The sequence below is a fragment of the Gavia stellata genome, chromosome 21, assembly GCF_030936135.1.
Source record: "Gavia stellata isolate bGavSte3 chromosome 21, bGavSte3.hap2, whole genome shotgun sequence".
Taxonomy (NCBI): Eukaryota; Metazoa; Chordata; class Aves; order Gaviiformes; family Gaviidae; genus Gavia; species Gavia stellata.
This window is the reverse complement of record NC_082614.1, coordinates 6894419-6912921: the sequence shown is the minus strand read 5'-3', so window position 1 is coordinate 6912921 and position 18503 is coordinate 6894419. Positions and strand designations below refer to the sequence as shown.

The 18503-nt window shown below is 42.0% G+C and overlaps 1 protein-coding gene across 1 annotated transcript in view; it reads right to left on the bottom strand.

The window, feature by feature from the left end:
* The window catches only part of MAPK1 (mitogen-activated protein kinase 1), a 37706-nt gene extending 23537 nt beyond the window's left edge, over positions 1-14169 (bottom strand). The window contains exon 1 of the mRNA XM_059827940.1: positions 14027-14169. Within this exon, the coding sequence (XP_059683923.1) occupies positions 14027-14169 (143 nt within the window). The remainder of the gene's footprint in view (positions 1-14026) is intronic.
* Between the last annotated feature and the right edge of the window lie 4334 nt (positions 14170-18503).

Here is an 18503-nt window from a genome sequence, read left to right as displayed (position 1 = left end):
TCACTTAACGCAGGATTCAGCTTGCTTAGCCTTAGCTAGAATTAGAGATCTAATTTTACGACTAGTAATCACCTGTGCTCCCCCTACAGTCCAAAAAGGAATAGCTCCACATATACAGCCCATCCACCACCCAGCGCGTCCTAAATTTAGATTATTTGCATTCTGGAAGTGCTGTCCCAATGTGCATAGTCTAACCTAGTTGTCTAGACTTTCAGCTTCTACTAAATCTCACAACAACTGCTTATATTTTCACTGAAGCAGTTAACTGGGACTCCTTCTAAAGGCAAGAACCTTCTATTATCTAGACTTTTTTCCAGAGAAGATAAAAATCTGTAAAGTGGGAATAACAGTTCATGTACTAACAACTTTTAGGGTGCTAATTTATAGCTTTTAGTTTCTAATCATTAACCACATATACCAATCACTGCACATAGAACTTTCCCTTTAACAGCCTGTGTGTTTTTCACATTACGATGAATCTAGTTACTGACACTTTCAATATTCAGAAGGAAGGATTTTTTTCCACCCCAATGATATGCAGCTTCACAAGTTGATGCAACCATTCAGCCGTGAGTGCTATTTATCTGTACTGTGATAAATTTAAACATAGATTTTGCAACTGCCCAACTCTAGTATACACAACATTATTCCTATTTCAAGCTGTGGTTACTATCCTGTGACAACCTGCAATAGCACCATTATTTAAACACTTTTAAGGCACCACGTGAAAATCCATACAAGTCCTAGCAGTATAGTTTATCATTCCTAATATTAAGCATTTTGTAAATATATAACAAAGTTTTGACTAAGTAAAACATCTTGCACGCCTGTACAAAATAAACAAATTAGCATTTATAACCCAAAAAGTTGTGCCACGCAACTTTTAAAGCCAGTGTTTTATCCTTCTACTGCTCCGGTGCCAACTTCCTTTTTAAAAAGCAGCCCAGGGTGGGGCTGCTTCCAAATGTAAAGACCAGAAAACGCACCACAGTATCTGAGCAGCCTACAAGAAAACAGCATACTAATTGCTAAGATGAACCTCTGACATGTAGCCCCTCTCCCATTAATTCCTTCTCAAGGAAGGAAAGCTTTTCACCAGACAGATCGGGACAAGTGCCAAAGCTCAGCTCCTTCTACCCACAATGGCTGCTGCATGTTCTTCCATCCATTTCTATTCTTCACATGTTTCATTTTGGAGCAGAACTGGAACAAGTGAGAGCATGCTGCAGCTGCCGGGAGGAAAGGAGCCAGCTCCTGGCAATAGTTACATCCCACAGAGGGCTGTTTCTTCATAGAACCATTGAAAAACAACTGCCTACTCTGTCGGCACCCCCATCCTCAGCACACTCCTCCACCACGCTGCCTGAAGGCTCACCCCATCATGGGATATTCTTCCAACACTTCTAGGATTATTCACCTTATGGCTGTTTTACAGGCTGCTTTCAGCATATGCATATGTACACATAAAAATACACAATGCTACCGGCAAACATCCTAATTACAGCTCTAAATAAAAGACTGACTTGAAGTTTAAAAGGGATGTTTTATCAGTAGCTTTGTGTTGCTGTGGAAACAAGATTCCAAGGGCATATCCAGCGATAAGAATCTTTCTGAAATATTGAATAATTCTGCTTGCAACCAGGAGAGGAAAGGCAAAAATAATTCCCAGCAAACAAGCTGATCTATGAAGATCTTTAATATTTTCACTCAGTCTACATTTAGCTCAATCGCAGACATTTCTACAACATGCTGACATTTATCAAGTTACAATGCAAATAGCTTAAACTTATTTTTAAGACTGCTGTAAGAAAAATAACACACTATTATGATATAGTAATAACCAGCAGTACCATAACAGACTGTTCGCTACCATTTTTGGGGGTGAGGGAAGGTGGTGTTATGGGTGCAGATTTGTGGAGGGGACCGTTTGGTTCTTTGGCTTGTTTGGGTTTGTTTCAGCTTTTTTTTATAATCAGATATTAACCCTTTCAGATTCTTCAGAATAATTAGTTTCTGATTCTAGATTATTAAAATACAGGGAGCAGCTACACTGTATTGTTCTTTTACCAAAGAGAAAAGACTGGAAAAAGGATAAAAGTAGTCAAAGACAGTTTCAGATTTGAAGACATCCAGTAACATGTCATTTTTATACTGCTGAATATACTTTTTGTCCCCAGCTACAAACACCTACGGTTACTAGAAATATTTGTTACTGTGTTCCATTTATTCATAATATTTTTGAAGATAATTAAGTATATTATTCATTAGACCTTTTTTATTAACACTAACTTACAGAATCAGCACTTGGTTTTAAAAGGAGTATGCGCCTATTCGTATTAAGATATATTTGCCTTGTTTTAACAGACCTCAGTTTATGAAGACAACCCATGTCTCCCTCAGAGTTTTTTGTTTTGATTTATTAGCTTTCTCTAGAAGAGGTTCTCAATAACGTAACATCTCCCAGGCTTCTCAGCTGTGAATTCAGGAAACTATAGAAACAAGGGCATCTTAATAGGCTTCTACTTCTCTCCATTAAAGATTTACTTTTACAGACTAATTCCTACAATGTAGAAAAGTTAGTAGATCCATGAAAATGGAGAGCTACCTAAATATGAGATTCTTATAAAAAGAAAACCAAAAACAACTCACCCTTGAGGTTCTAGTTGCTTTTCAAGCTACAAAAAGATTATAGTAACTTTAGGAACACGAGCACCATGTACTTTTTCATCCTACTCTGAGGGACAAAAGTCAAGTTGTAATTCAGCACTCTTGAATTACCTATTGGTATGCTACAGACGCTCCCCATTGATTATTAAAAGACAACTGTACATATTGTCTTCTTAGTCTTTGGAAAACATACATAAGCACTAACAGCTTATAATGAAAGAGGAGGCCAAAAAACTTGAATTCAAAATTGAGATACTTCAGAATAAGCTTAGATACAAGAATTACGTAATGAATTGCCAAAAGTTTGAGTGTTTAAGGAATGGACCTCTTCTCATCATTATCTGATTGCTGAATTCTCCATTTGTTGAGTGTGTCAGAAAACTACCTCAAGTTATAAATTACAGGATGACCTCAGATTTATCTCAAGTCTTGTTTTTGTTGAGGAAAGAAAAAGAATATGCACTGCTGTGACACACGGCTGCCCGCAGACACTGAAACTCACTGACAACTTCTCCCCATTTTCTTGCATCTCATGCTACAAAAATAGCAGCAGAGGAAGACCAAGCAACAAGAGAACATTAAAATAACTATATAGTAGATGTGATCCAATTTGCAGTAGTGTTAATCTGGCCCTACCTGAAAATTCCTAATTGCATGGTGTTTGAAAAAGCTTGGGTTTGTTTTGGTGTTGTTTTGGGTTTTTCTAAGCAATTTTTCATTTGTCAGGATTCTAGTATCAGTGGCTAGATGATTGCTTTGGGACTAAGAAAATATGAATCCCTGTTTCTAAACCTTTTATCATGACCCCTCTGCAAAGCAACTGTCATACTTTACAAACTCCTCACGAGTTTATCCATATTCCACATCCCTTTTTGTCTGTTGCTCGTCACGAAGTGATCACTGCTATGGTTTGGTTTTGTTTTTATTATAGAAGATACCTAAACAAACTCCTTTTGTATTTCTTATAAAGTTGATTTTTTGTTTTTCTTTTCCAACAAGGGGGAAAATAAATATAATTTCTAAAGCAGTGTCCTTTATTTTATCTCAAGTCCATAGCAAGATGCGCAAGTAACCACTGCAGACTGCTCTTTCATACTTCTAGTTAACCTCTGAAGCTTACTCAGTCAAAAATGTAACTGCATTACCTTCACCTTTACCACCTACTTTTTCAGTCATCTTTCTCCTAACATTCAAATTCAATCCTAATATTAAGGGTTTCTGGCACAATTATGCCAATTCTTTCCTCCCATGACAAAAGTGAATAATTACTCATAAGTGATTTTACTCTTTAGCAGTTTCTGATCTACTACAGGTTATTGCCCTTCACGCCACAAATTATTAAGGCACTTCTGTAACCTCCTATAGGACATTTGTTTTCATATATCTACTCAAATAATTCTAATAGGTTACCAAGGCACAATTTTATTTTTCAGAATTTGAAAAGTAAAATCTGATGGAGCCTTCCAAAGCATTACAGTTATTAACTATTTACTACGCATATAACAATGACTTAATAGTTTAATTCCTTAGATCGCTCCTAGTATTTTGAAAACAAATAGCTAGTTATGCAAAATGGAGTCTATTAAATAAATAACTTTTGCCAACTCAGTCAATTCATAATCCCGGGTGTGGCAGACCAGATGATTTGTGTTTTGTTAGCACCTACTAAGCAGAACTATGAAGAGCAGCAATTCTAGAACTACACCTTAACATTAGTATTAGAAAAATATAAGCTATTTCACCCAAGGTTCTGTATTGTTTGGCTGAAGATGTCACTTAACTTCATGGTATTCTCATCAATCTTAGCTGTTCAAAAAAACCGATCACTTCTCTCAGTCTCTTCTAATACATATTTTTCTTTCTATACCTTTAGCTGTGAAGCACTGTGTCTTCAAATCATCATATATGCCTACTCTACTTTATGCCACTCCAGTTCAAGTTGGTCTTCAGAAAATAGACAACTCTTACATCTTAGCATTTTGTCTACTTCTTGCCTTCCCACTTATCCTCCCCATCTTAGAAGTTTACAGGTTCTCCGATGCGAATATTTCCTTTGATAGCATCTATGCCAAATTTAACATTTAGGCAAACTTCACTGTTATGTTTAAAGGCCCTTTGGCTACCTGCGAAATAAATCCCTCATTCAAAAGCACCCACTGCTTTTGGTAAGATATTATGATATTAAATATCACTATCTTTCTTCTCTCTGTATAAACTTAAAGACAATTCCTGTGGGAATCAATTTCAGGGTAGAATTGTAAGAGCTCGACAACATCCGAGACAACCTAAGGGCTCAGCGAATTAAAAGGAGTGGTTGTGGTTCACTCTCCTTTTTGTGCCTGACAACCCTGCCCCTTTCTCACTTTTTTGGTTGGAGCGGTGGTTTTCTTTGTGACAGTTCAGAGAACTGAAGCAGCTCGGAGTCAAAGCAGATTACGAACAGGAACAGTAAAGTCCTTACCTGCATATTCCTATTCCCTTCCCGTGTCAGCACCAGCACTGACAGGATTTTGCGTCAGTCACATCAACTTACCACCTTTAAATTTTATTTTTTATGAAGTAACTTTTCAGCTAAATCAGTTTTCCAGCACAGCTAACTCTACAGCTGTGTAAGCACCAGCCCAAGAGCAGAGGAAGGAATGACACGACCCGAGGCCCAGAAGGAAAGGCTGCCCCTTTAGAAGCAGCGCAGCCTGAGATCAGCACAAGTCAGTCATGGAAACCACAGCTTAAGCGTCTAGGCCCGACTGTCATGAAAGCTGAACTTCCACATGAACCGCCGAAGCGCTGACTTCCTCCTCCGGTGCTTACGGCTTCTCAAGAGGCAACAAAACGCCACCAAGGCAGCGACGGCAGGACTGTTACATAACCAGTGTTACTCCACGGCCTGGAACAGCAACGCGGCACTGTGAGCGTGCACGGGAAACATCTCCCCTTTCCTAGAGAGAAGGGAGAGCACTACCAGAGAGCTGTGCGTGGTAACAGTATTAACAAATCCCCCGATGTGCTTTACTCTTTTGTCTAATAAGGTTCTAATTTGACTTAAATCCCAAATACTCCTCCTAAAATCAGCTTTAGAAAAAGGAAAAAACACAAGATCCACACAATTACTATATTTTTCAGTAATTAGCTTATTTAATTGATTTCACACGATATAAATCTTCAGAAGAGATAGTTCACGGTATTTCACTCCAGCAGAAAATAAAGAAAGAAATAAATCATTGAACAAAATCACTCATGCATACATACTTAGAAGCAGAGGTTTTCCTAAACCTGTAGAAACATCAGTGCAAAGTAAAAACTAATCACAAAGCACTAGAGAAAGCAAGCTCATTGCTACTGTCCACTCTGCCGTAGTTAGTTCAGTATTCCACTTGCAAAGCAAAACAACCCAACCAAACCAGTAGCACCGAGAATGCATCTCTCCACTATCAGAAGTTGCTTCCCTTCAGTATCAGCTTATGAGGCGTTTCTTGCATGTTTTTTCCATCTTTCCAAAAAGACATGCCAACAGTAAACCCTAGCCCTTCAATATATTTTGTTTTGTAAAACACAGTGTTTGTGTTTTGTTCAGACAGGGTATCAGCAGTAAGACATGTTAGCTACTGTAACTAAAAGGAAGATATTTCACAATTATGAAACACTCAGAAAAATCCAATATAAAAGTCAGCCTGAATGTCATTTGGGGTACTTTGCACCATCGAAATCCCAATAAAATTGGGCAAATTCCAGACTGAGGCAGTTTGGGGAGTATTGATTTGCAGTGCTCAAATGACTTCACATTTCACTCAGGACACATCAGCAATATTTGGTGGAGCAAACTGCCTTCTCTCCAAACAAGTGAGAAGTAAGGTACTGCAGTGACAGCTGCTAATTTTAAGGAAAACTGCAAAATGAAGTAATTGCGTATTACAAACTGTAAGCCTAATTGCAAGTTGCTGGTACTTAAAACATACCCACCATACAGACGAATTACCTTCTACAATGTAACAAAAACTCTCATCTGCATTCTAAGCATCACGGAGTATTTCAGTATTTTATGAAAATTCTCTTAAAATACAAAAGAAGAACTTCCAAGAGCAGAGATTTTCCCTTAATAGAACTTAGGCTGTTGTGACTTTAGGCACTGCTAAACAAAGATAGATAGTAAAAACATGCGCACAACTCTGCTAAAAACTGGACTGTCATGGAAGATTCTGCCCAAATCTAATAGAAGAGTATTTCTAGTGAAGTCTTTCTACAAGCCATGTATATACACACACACATCAGTATTTCATCCACCACTGACAGGCAACCGGGCCTGGGAAGGCACACAGCAACCTCTCGCCTGCTCCTCCTTCAGCCAGCGTGCCCAGGTGGAAGCCGGGGTGCAGTCCCTTCCGCAGGGGATGCGGGGCTGCCTCGGCTCTAGCTCTCACACAGCCACCAGAAACCCAGCGGAAAGGGGTGGAGACAGGAATGCTCTCTGAAACAGAAACCAACCTGCTGCATGATGATGGAGTACGAGAAACCTCGTCTTGCCAAAGTACCTACCAATATCTCATCAAATAACCCCATCTGCGTTAATGGCATTTATTACTACTTAGATCTTACTAATCTCCCTGGTCAAAGCTGATAATGAAGTAATGCATATTTGGCTTTTAACGCACCTTGCAAAAAGATGAGTTTAAGAATAGCTTCTTTATATGCCCAAAAGTTGTAATAAAGCAAAGGAAAACAAGCTCCCTTCTGAAAAGGAGATTCATTCACAAGCAAACAACTCTCTTTAATAACTGACCTAACAATTAATAGAATCTAGGTTTGACACAGATAAACCACCAAAACAAACTACACTTTGCTGCATTTCACATACACTATTAATTTAATTTACCTTACAACACAGTAAAAGAAAAGTTATATTCTAAAATATGTTTATGGCTCCATACGCTTCATTTGAGCGATTTGGAAATCAGAATTATATAGAGTTGAAATCACTTAATAAAATGTTGTGGGGTTTGGGGTTTTTTTTTTCAGACCAGATTTTTTCCTAAAATACCTCACCTGAAATGCAAGTAAAAGTATTTTATAGATTGCCAGAACAACATCCATCTTCATCCATTAGCAGCACCTGCTCACAGCGATGAAGGCTAACCACGGACTGGGCTGCGTTATTAAGTGTATAGCCAGCCGGTCAAGGAAAGTGATTACTATTGTTAGGCCACATCTGGAATACTGCATCCAGTTTTCCTCTCTCCCAGTACCGGAGCAAGTCCAGCAGAAAACCATTAGGATGCACAGGGGGCTGAAGGACATGACATACAAGAAAAAAATTGAGGAAACTGGGTTTGTATAGGCTACGAGGGAGGGGGGGAAAGGGGTGGTGGTAGAAAGCATCTAATTGCTCTTTTCAGTCACATAAAGGGGGATTAAAGAGAAAACTTATCCAGACTCTTCTCAGAGGCAAAAAGTACAAAGGACAAGAGGTGACGGTCACAAGTTGCGGCAAGGGAAACTCTCATGTTTTTAAGGGCAAAAGTTTCACTGGGCAATAGGTTTAACACTAGAACCAGAAGCTGCCCAGAGATGTTGTGGAATCTCCATCCCTGGAGATTTTGGAAATACTGAGTGGACAAGTTGAACAACTTGATCTAATTTTGACATCAGCCCTGCTTTAAGTAGGAGGTTGGACTGCATGACCTCAGGAAGTCCCTTTCAACCCACATTATGCTGTGAAATATTCCACAAGATGTCATAAAATATTTTTATTAAATATCAAATTGATCAGTTAATTTAATTTCTAGATCACAGCTGAAAGCTATGACAAAGCATCAACATAAAACGCATTAAAAAAATGACTATGTTGGCGAAGTATTAGTTTTCAACTCAAGTTGAGCTGTACACCCACTCAGTTGGTAAGTATTAACTCTTCTGTGGGCTGTAGATCCCCCCTCCTAAACAAGGAGCTCACTGAACTAACAGAGCCTGGTGTCCTACAAATACACATTTCCGGTCTCGAAAGTATCAATAAATCCATCCGTGAAACTGGGGCATCTGTCATGTCTGTTTCAGAGAGTCTGACCTCTTATACGTGACCTCCTGATGCAGTCTCTTCCTCAGTGGAGCAGCATATAGGATCTCTTCACTCTAGCAAAATACCTATTTTTAAGAACCTTGCAGAAACTTTCCATCTTTAAGACTTCTACCATTCTGTCAAATTTGATGGAAGGCAGGCAACAGGTTCAAGAATCATATGTACAGGAGACAGACTGATGCAACCACATACAGACACTGTGAACATATAAGCCTTACTTCCTTAATAAATTGTGCTTTAAAAAAAATAACACAAGTTATCACTATCTGTTTCCATGGGCTGGACCAAGCTATGTCAAGAAAATGTGTATTTACTTATAAAATGCAAGTGTCCCTGAGCCGCACTCTTCACCTCTTAAGCTAGTATCCCATTACTTTGGGCAGACAGGAAAAGTTGCTACTTCTCATCTTCCATAAATCTTAAAGACAGCTCTGATACGAACAGAGAGCGTGTAGCTGCTGTCCCGTCCCCCATGCCTGCTGCACAGCTTGCTGACCACCTGTGGCATCACGGGGGAGAGCAGGAAAAGCAGCTCTAATTGCTCCTTTCATATTTCCACATCAGGGTGAGCAAGTGCTAGAAGTCTGAGTGACTGGAGAGAAATGCTTACCTCGGCCTTCTCCCCAGAGGGAAGAGGCTGATAACTAGCCACCAATTACATTCCCTAATTCTTTACTCTGATCCTTGCACTAAGAAGAACCTATTAGGGTTGGCTAACTTGTATCAGCTCCCTCTTTTCCTTATCACACAGACCAGAAGATGTTAATTACCAGGTATCGACACCCACACCCAACCCGTGCTCCCTAAAAGCACATATAAACAGGGACATGAATCTCTATACTTGCCCTATCATTACAGGGTACTCTCTCCAGACCAATGTAATAGTTAACAGAAAAAAAATTATAGGCTGTTTCTGATCCTTGCCACTAAGCAGGCCACCCACCAATCTGACCCTCACAGAGGGATGCAAACGCTACCTTTTTGGACTGTCTCAAAAGAAAGTATTACGCAACCATCAATCCCATCAAGTTTTCTATTTCCAACTTTTAATATAAATATCTGTGCCTTGCAGATCATCCTAGTCCTGATTTTTTTTCTGTTTCCAGCCTCTTCATGCATATATTTCTCAGATTTCATTTTAAATTATCCATCCTCTAAAAGTAGGGCTCTTCCTTGAGACAGTAGAAAGGAGCAGAACTTTGAAAAAACTACTGCCAAATGTTTTCTTTTCAGTATTACTTTAACATTCATCTATTGACTACCTTAACTTCTAATAATCACTTTTCTATAGCACATCAGTAACACAAAGGTGTCTTTGTAACAACCCAGTCAAATTCAGGCCAAGAAATGCAAGATTTGAGCTTCAAGATTGTTTTCTTCCAACTGCATTCATGTTTATTATTTACATGCAGTTATTTGCAGCAATGTTAATACTTCACATTTACATAAGCCTGATGACAAAAAGGACTTCCAAAAAACAGCATATAAAACAGAACATCCCTATCACATTCCCATTCACCATTTCTTTCCCAAAAGATGACTTGTTTTAAAATGTCAGATTATCATCCGTGCCAAATTACCACTGATCAACTGGATGAAGAACAATTCACATTGGAAATTTAAAGCTCAGCTTTAAAGCTCAGCACAATCGTATTTTTATCGCTGTTTCAGTGTGTTTAAAGTATGGCCTGTGAACAGGTTGATTCTGGTTTTTTGCAAAAAGAAGAAAGAAAAAACAAAAAAATCCCCACACATTTGGGAAGGAGGAGACAATCTCAAAAACCTTTCACACTTTATTGTGTCTGAGAGGTAGTTCTGAAACTTCAGACTTGGTCTGAAAGTCGGTCCCAGCTGACTCTGAGGTTGATATTCCCCTATCACTGAAAGAAAGGGAAAGTCACATAAAGAACCTCGTATCAAAACCCCTCAAAACAACTCTTAAGCAAAAGAGAAGAGGAAGAAAAAGAAAAAAAAATAAACACAACATTTGCATATATTTGGATAAATTAATTCAGAGTAACAAACATGACTGTATGACTAAATTGCTCAAAGAATGTCCTGCAGTCCTAGAAAGTGCTGAGGATTTTGGCTAAAACTTTGTTTGCACTGTGGTCATCCCCTAGTTTCACATGCAGAAATACTGAAAACAAAAAGTAGGTTAGAAAGGGACACCGACATGGATATTCACTTATTAACCACTTCAGCCCCAGCAACAAAATGTCCGAGCAAGATGCAAGCCTGTATCAAAGGATGAACATTTGTGGTGGAGCTTAACTGGAGGACATTAAGATGGGGGCTTGCCTGAAAACACGCGTTTTCTGCTTACAAACTGAGAAAGTGCAACCACAACATAGCAGTAAATATACTGCTCTGTTAAGTTTATTTTTACTCAAAACCTGATTATGTTAAAAATGACTGCACTAGAGAAAACAGTTAAATGCCTTTAAGGGTTTTCAAATCCAGATGAGAGAACATTCGCGTACAGTGTATTCAGTCAACATCTTCCTCTATTTCCTGTGCTGTTATTTTATGTTGTGATCAATATTTCTCAAACATTATTTTCTCTGCTGCAAAATCAAAATGGAAGACTGACTGTAATAGCACTATCCTAAGAATACTTGACTTGCCCTTTTATTCAGTAATATAATTAAAAGAATTTTATTGTTTTCAACTCCCTAATCCAGAAATAGAAGAATTAGGAAAAAGAAGGAAAAAAGTGAAGTATTTTAAGAGATGTCACTTGTTTTCCGTATAACAAGCCTTACGGCACAATGCACTTGTAAACAACTAGCATCTCCCAAGTCGTACACATTAGCTGTGGGTCTAAAACAGAACCATCACAGCCTGCTCTGCTTTCCTTCATTGAAGTGTACAAATTTAAATGGATTTTGCAGTTGTGGGAAACATCTCCATCTGCACACTCATAGCTTGCCCTCTACCCCACCCCCCAAGGGAGAAGCTTCTGCAGATCCTCCCTGCATTAGCTATCAAAGCAAGATAAGAAACATGGAGTATTAAACTGCATAACCTACCCCTCCATTGATCGAGAAGTACTCTTTTTTAATCATAGTAGCTCGTATGTTAGGCACGACAATACTTTACAGTTGCTATGGCATTTAACTACAACAAGTGCATCCAACACTTTCCTGGTGAAGTATACATATAAACTGCGACTTTGTACCCTGTCATTTCACACCCAAGGCAGAAGAGCAATAATTAAGGGCACAACATATTAAATTTAGTATTTCACATTAATAATATTAGAGTAGAAAACACAGGAGCCAAGGGCGTGTTTCAACTGAACCGGAGACTTGGATTTTTTGTTAGTAATTTTGCAAAGCATTCATAGCAGACACAATGCATGAGAGTAAGTTTAAAGTACAAGATAACCTTATATAGTTTTGGAGGGGAAACAGTTTCAGTATAGAACTTAACATACCATTCAGAGGGGCAGAAAGTGGCCCCGTTTCCCCTGTATCTGCTCAGTAGCATAGTGACACCAAAAAAGGGCATCAACTGCCATGGTACTGCTTCTTGTAGTCTCTCATCTGTGGTGAAATATTTTAGCTTTTAACACGTTGTCTGTTAAACATACTTTTAACACCCCGTTGATATGAACCGGACTATACACAGCATACACCTTGAAAGTACTATTCCCAAGTACTTTGTTAAAGTGGACTGCAAGTGTAAACCAGTGCAGTTAGTACCAACATTATCTGCACTGGTTTACTTGCTCTAGCTCAGATGATAAAGTACACCGTAATAAAATACAGCTTGTACCATAAGCTACATTAATGAGTTTTGGACTGGATATATTGCTGTGATTTCTAACACTAAAACAGTAACAAGGATATTTTTACACTGTAAACAGGATTTCTGATCTACATTTTGAAGGTTCTTCCCACAGCAAAAAAGTGAAAGCCGCAACTCAAAACTTTGTAAGAGAGACTCATCTCCCAGCTAAGTTCAGGCCTAGATGAAAGCTTCCACCCTGAAATACAGGATGACTTCATCTTAACAGGCCAGCACAACTCAATGACTATACGAAAAAACCTATAGCTACAAAAATCTGTAACATACAGCTGAAGGCTGTGAAGAGCCTTCACTGAGAAATACACTAGTTTACAAAAGATTAAGCATCAGAGAGAGAAATTAACGCTGATAAAGCTTTCATGGAGTCATAGCCTGTAAATCTCATTTAGTACCTCTGGTCAAAAAACATGCTGAAGAAACAGAAGCAGCGTTGTAAGAAAGTTGACAAAACGATAACAAAAAAAGTTTTTCATCTGTACCCCTTAAATTGTTTCAGAAGTAAGGGGATTTTCAACCTGTTTTACTAATAGAAGACAGACTAAGAAATCCTAAGTAAGGTCACTGAGGACGTCAGATTTAAAACCCAGTCACTAGATATACCACCACAGAGCATCATCCCAACTCAATTAGATTGCTAAAAAAACCCATCTCACGATCTCAGTCCAGTTAGTTTACAGTTTCGGTATTTTGTAGTTCATTCACCTCGCTCTTTAAGCCTGATACTAACCAAAGCAAACACACACCACCGCTTTTTAGCGAGACTTAGTACAAGTCTTCGTGATACAAAACCACCAAGAGCTAGAACGGCTGAGGAGAACTTTCAGCGGTACATACGTTAATTCAGAGCCCAGCCCGGCAGGCTGTGCCGCACAGACAGCACGTCCCAAGCCGAGCCAGGCAGGGGCAGCAACTCGTATGCACAGATTCTCCTTTTTTATCAACCGTGACCTCGGGGACGTGCAGCCAGGTGAGCCTTCCACGGGCACAAAGAGAAACGCGGAGCTGCTAGCAGGATTTTACGACCTTTTCCCCTTTTTGAACGTCTGCAATCAGGCTACAGAGACGGAGAAAATAAAGACAGCAACCAACTCTAGAGGCAGGGGCAAAAAATATTCAAGAAAATAAACGCACGACTGAAAGGAAACGAGACGTTCAGCTGCACCCATCGATGGAGGAATTTTGGAAGGGGGGGGGGGGGGGTGAGGGAGGCGGCAGTGAGGGAAAGGGGATGCCGGAGGGACAACCTCGGGAACACGAAGGGAAAAGCAGAGCTGAGGAGAGCGAGGCAGAGATGCTTGAGCCCCGGCTTCCCCTCCCCCGAGGGCAAGAAACGGGCCTCTCCCCCCTGCAAGGGCGGGCCGGAGCCCGCGGCCGGGCCCGGAGGAGGCTGCGGCCAGGCAGGGCGGCGGGGAGGGAGGGAGGGAGTTGTTCAGGGCAAGGGCGCTGCCCCAGCCGGGCTCGGCAGCCGGCACTCACCACACCATGCCGTAGGCCCCCTCGCCGATGTAGGAGAGGTTGGTGTAGCGGGGCCCCACGTCGAACACTTGGCCCCGCACCATCTCCGGGCCCCCGGCGTTGGCAGAGCCGCCCGCAGCCCCGGCCCCCGACACCGCCGCCATGTTGTCCGTGCCGGGAACCGCGGTGACTGCGTGCGGGGGGGCGGGGGGGGGGGGCGGAGGCGGGGGGAGGAGGAAGGAGGGCGACGAGGAGAGGGATGCGGGAGGGAGGAAGAGAGGCGTCGCCCGCTCCGCCGCGCTCCGGAGCACCGGCCGCTGCCGCCGGCTCCGAGGCCCCGTCAGCGCCGTCACCGCCGCGGCCGCTGTGAGGAGACGCCGCCGGCCGCGCGCGCGCGGATCGACCCGGGCCGGGGGGAGGGGAGGAGGGGGTGGGGGCTCGCGCGGAGGGAGGGGCGGCGGGGCGGGGCCGGGCGCGGCGGGGGGCGGGGCCGGGGCGGGGCCGGGGACTGCGGTAACCGCAGCCGCTGGGGAGGGGGCGCGGCGGGCAGGTCACGTGGTGGGCGTGCCGGCTCTGCGGGCGCGCGGCCGCCCGGCGCCATTAGAGGCGTCAGGTGACGGCGGGCCGCGGGCAGGAAATGGAGCCCGGGCGGCGGCGCGGCCCGGCCCGGCCCCGCTGTCCTCCTCTCGCGTCCAGGCCTCCGCCTCCCGCTCGCTGCGGCTTCTGCGGTCGCCGCCCTCCCGCAGGGAGGCCACGGGACAGGCCCTGCCGGCGGCGGGCGGAGCGGGGTGCCTGCGCCGTGCCGTGCGAGGCTCGAGCTCCTGGCCGACGGGCCCCTTGCGAGCCGGGCTGGCGGGCCTGGCGTCCCGCGGGCCCCCGCACCCCCGCACCCCGCCGCCGGCCTCTGCGGGTGCCCGCTACAGCACGCGTTAGCGGCGTGCTGCAGGCTGCGCGCTGTGAGGAGCTGTGCTCGAGGCTGCGCGCAGGATGAGCGGGAGCAGAGAGGGCTGCGCTCGTGTGTGAGGCGCTGGTCCCGGACCCAGAAGGGCCGTGCGCTGTTCTTGGCTGCGCTGCGGCCTCCTGCTGTCATGCAGCGCGAGGTGATGATACACGAAAGCTGAACTACTGTAATAAGAGCAAGTTTCTGACATTTCCTAACTTCAGTGCGTAGTTTTGCAACCCCTAGTTAGCATATTGTTTTTATATAGAATTACATTTTCCTGCTAGTTATTTCCCATATAAATGTAAACTGGAGGGTTTGGGAGGTGAAAATGCCGTTGATGATGGTTTGTATCGTGCCACGGTTGCTGCTTGCAACGGTGTCTATCATCTCTTCTGTTTTCCTGCAAGGCTCAAGTTTTCCTACAACAGCTTTTACTTGATCTGGAAGTTTGCAAAAGTTACGCACAATGATCTTCAACACCACATCTGAAATTTTTTTTCTGCAATTCTCTAATGATTCTCACAAAAAGTATTAACCCCTGATCTGAAATCCTCCTGCTGCTTGCTTTAACTACTGTTGCCACGGCTGCTTGAGATGTGCTGTATCTTCTGTTCCTTTGAAAAATCGTTCAGATATGTAGCTTTGTATGTCTTAGCATGCCTGTGTCTCCACTTTTATACCCAACCCAGTCTGTCAGAAGACCCCAGTGTGGGACCATCCAAATACCCCTTGACTATCAAGCTTTTTTCTTGTAAGCAGTTACTAGTTTTGCATTCCTGTTCAATAGTGCTCAACCAGAAGCTGTTACATGACAATCCAGTTGCTCTCAGGTTCTCAGTGGTTGTACTTTGCTCTCTAGTTTATTTCAACATTTCTCTCTCAGCTCCACACTCTCGATATTTTACTGACAGTTTTACTATTGACATCGCTGCTGACAATCCTGCTGCTTCATGCCTGTCTTTGCCTTGAAGGTGTCCCTGCCGATGTACTGTCTTCCTTCTCCCAACTGCCAAAGGGTCATTTCTGGCATCCCACCTTCTTCTGTGACTACTTGCTGCAAACCAGTTTCCTTTGCCATCAACCGAACAATTGCAGTTTTCTGAGGCTGCTTCCAAATGCTGTACAGTCTCCTGATTACAACTTGCTAACATCCCCCAAAGCATCGGGCTTGCTCTTTGACCAGAAGTCAAGAGGGAAGAGTTTCTGGTTTCAGTTGCGCAGCCGGTTAGCTGAACTGCAGCCCAAGGACTCTCCTTTGACGCAGACCTACCCAGCAGAGTCTGGGCTTCAGATGCAGCCCCGGCCTCGTTTGATGGAGTGAGAGCTGTCATGGATGACAAACATCATCTTACAAACTCCTCTCTGCATTTAACAGACATTCAACTATACAGCTTGAGTTTTTTATGTATTTGAGTGGGATAATGCTTCTGATGTATTTATTTTTACTTGTATACTTTTTTTTTACTTATGTATTTTTCCTTTCCATGATACCTTCTTCTGCACTTTAGAAACACAGTATTATTATTCTCAGAAATTTTACACAGCAGTAAATGTGAATAAATGTTTAAATTTTCTGAACCTAAGTAAAATATTATTTGAAAGGTTCTTTTAACTCTAAACATGAAATTATGCTTACAGTTCTTATTACATACATAAATAAATCTGTCATCAGCAAATGCAAAACATGATTATAGAGAATCTAGCTCAAACACAACCTGTCATAGCAAATTTAATTAAAAACTGGCGTGTATCTAGATTATTTTCTACCTTCACCAGCATGTGTCTGATCAAAAAGGAAACCAACCAGGCAGACCAGGAAATTGTGGAAAGACTGTCAGCTCCTTTGGGCTCTGTGTTCAAATACATGTCTAATCCAATTAAACCCAAGTAAGTGGTCAAAAGGCTATGGCATGCTTTCCCCACAATTTCTCCTGTGACAGAACTCGGTGCATATATTTCAATGAAGCACTACAGTTACTGAGATAGGTAGATCAGACAGAAGTGTTACCAATAGCTTGTCAACCTATTTAAATACACTGCCATTACCTGCGCTTAATGTTGGGTCTTGTACCTTAAGAAGGTGACATGAAAGCCTCAATTCTGGAAAGAACGTAAATGTGTTTTAAGAAAATTAGCAGTTCTATAATCAGAATAAGGGGTTATGTTGGGGGAGAAGAGGTGATACTTACTAAAAAATGATAGCAGGTAATGAAAAGCAGGAGGAAAAAAAAACCCTTTTATTTCAAACAGAAATAAAAGCACTGCTAAGCAGACTTTGTCCAAACAGAAACACAGTATCTTCAGTTTGAAAGCTATATTAGGAAACAGCTAAGCCGTACAATTGGTCAGTTTAAATATGCCATGGTTTGGACTATCTCCATATTCATATCAAGTTCAGGAGTCACATGGATGAGTTCATCCTACAATCAGGGTCTAGAAATTCTCTGTACTGTTATACATATCTACTTTAACTGTTAACTTCGTGTTCTGTAAATAGGTCTCTTGAAAAGTAAATGTCATACTATGAAAGGCCCTACGAGTCCTGGAAACAGCATTATCAGGTTTAGGCGAAGGACAAACACGACGTAGCTGCCCCACAGTGGCACTCTTCAGTGGGGGTGGGAGCGATTTCAAATTTTTGTGCTAATTTAAAATTGAAACTACATCTCCCAAAATCATCATTATTGTATTAGTTGTATTATTTGCGTGGGGACATTGACGACGTAGCTTTCTTGGTAGCTGCTGTAGGAGTGTGGCATTTACTTACAGAGTACCTCAGCATGACCCTGAACCTCCCCATCATCCCAACAAAATGCAGGCATTAAGTATATAAAACAATTTTCCCAGCATTATTTAAAAAGACCTCAAGCCTCTGTGCGGGGGTGACGAGAGAGAGAAATAAGACATGTAAGATGTTTTATAAAGATATATTTTAACTTCTAAGGCACTCAGGAACCATGGTGATGAATGTGACACAAACTTAAATTGCTTAGATATGAGCCCTGATCCACAGGGAACTATCCTAAGATTCATAAAGAGCATCAGATGCTAATAACTTCTAGTCAGTACCTACCTGGGCTTGATTTAACTGGTGACATACAGCTGAAATCCCTTGAGACTGATTTTCATTTAAATGTCAGCCACTGCTTTGACAGTGTAAAGTGACCTCAACAGAAACGAGGATCTCTGTGTAATCTCATGCCATTGGGAAGTTAAAAACAGCCTCTCACCCAAATTGCTGGGCAACTGATGCCAAAACAAATTTACTTTTTTCCCCCAGTATTTCTTTTTTCCCCATTCAGTATTCTGACTGACTTTGCAGGAAGCTTATAGTGGCTTATACACCATGGAGTTAAGACTAGTAAACAGATTGCTATGTTTGTTTTGTGCATGCCAAGGAGAGCACAAAAGATTATTAATTGCAGAACTATACTGTCAGTAACAACCTTGATCTTGCACTGGGTATCATTCTGTCACTGTCAGAATCTGTCACTGTTGTAGGAGATGTCTTGTGTTATCTATCATGTTCTTGATAGATCTGCTGTTCACAAATAC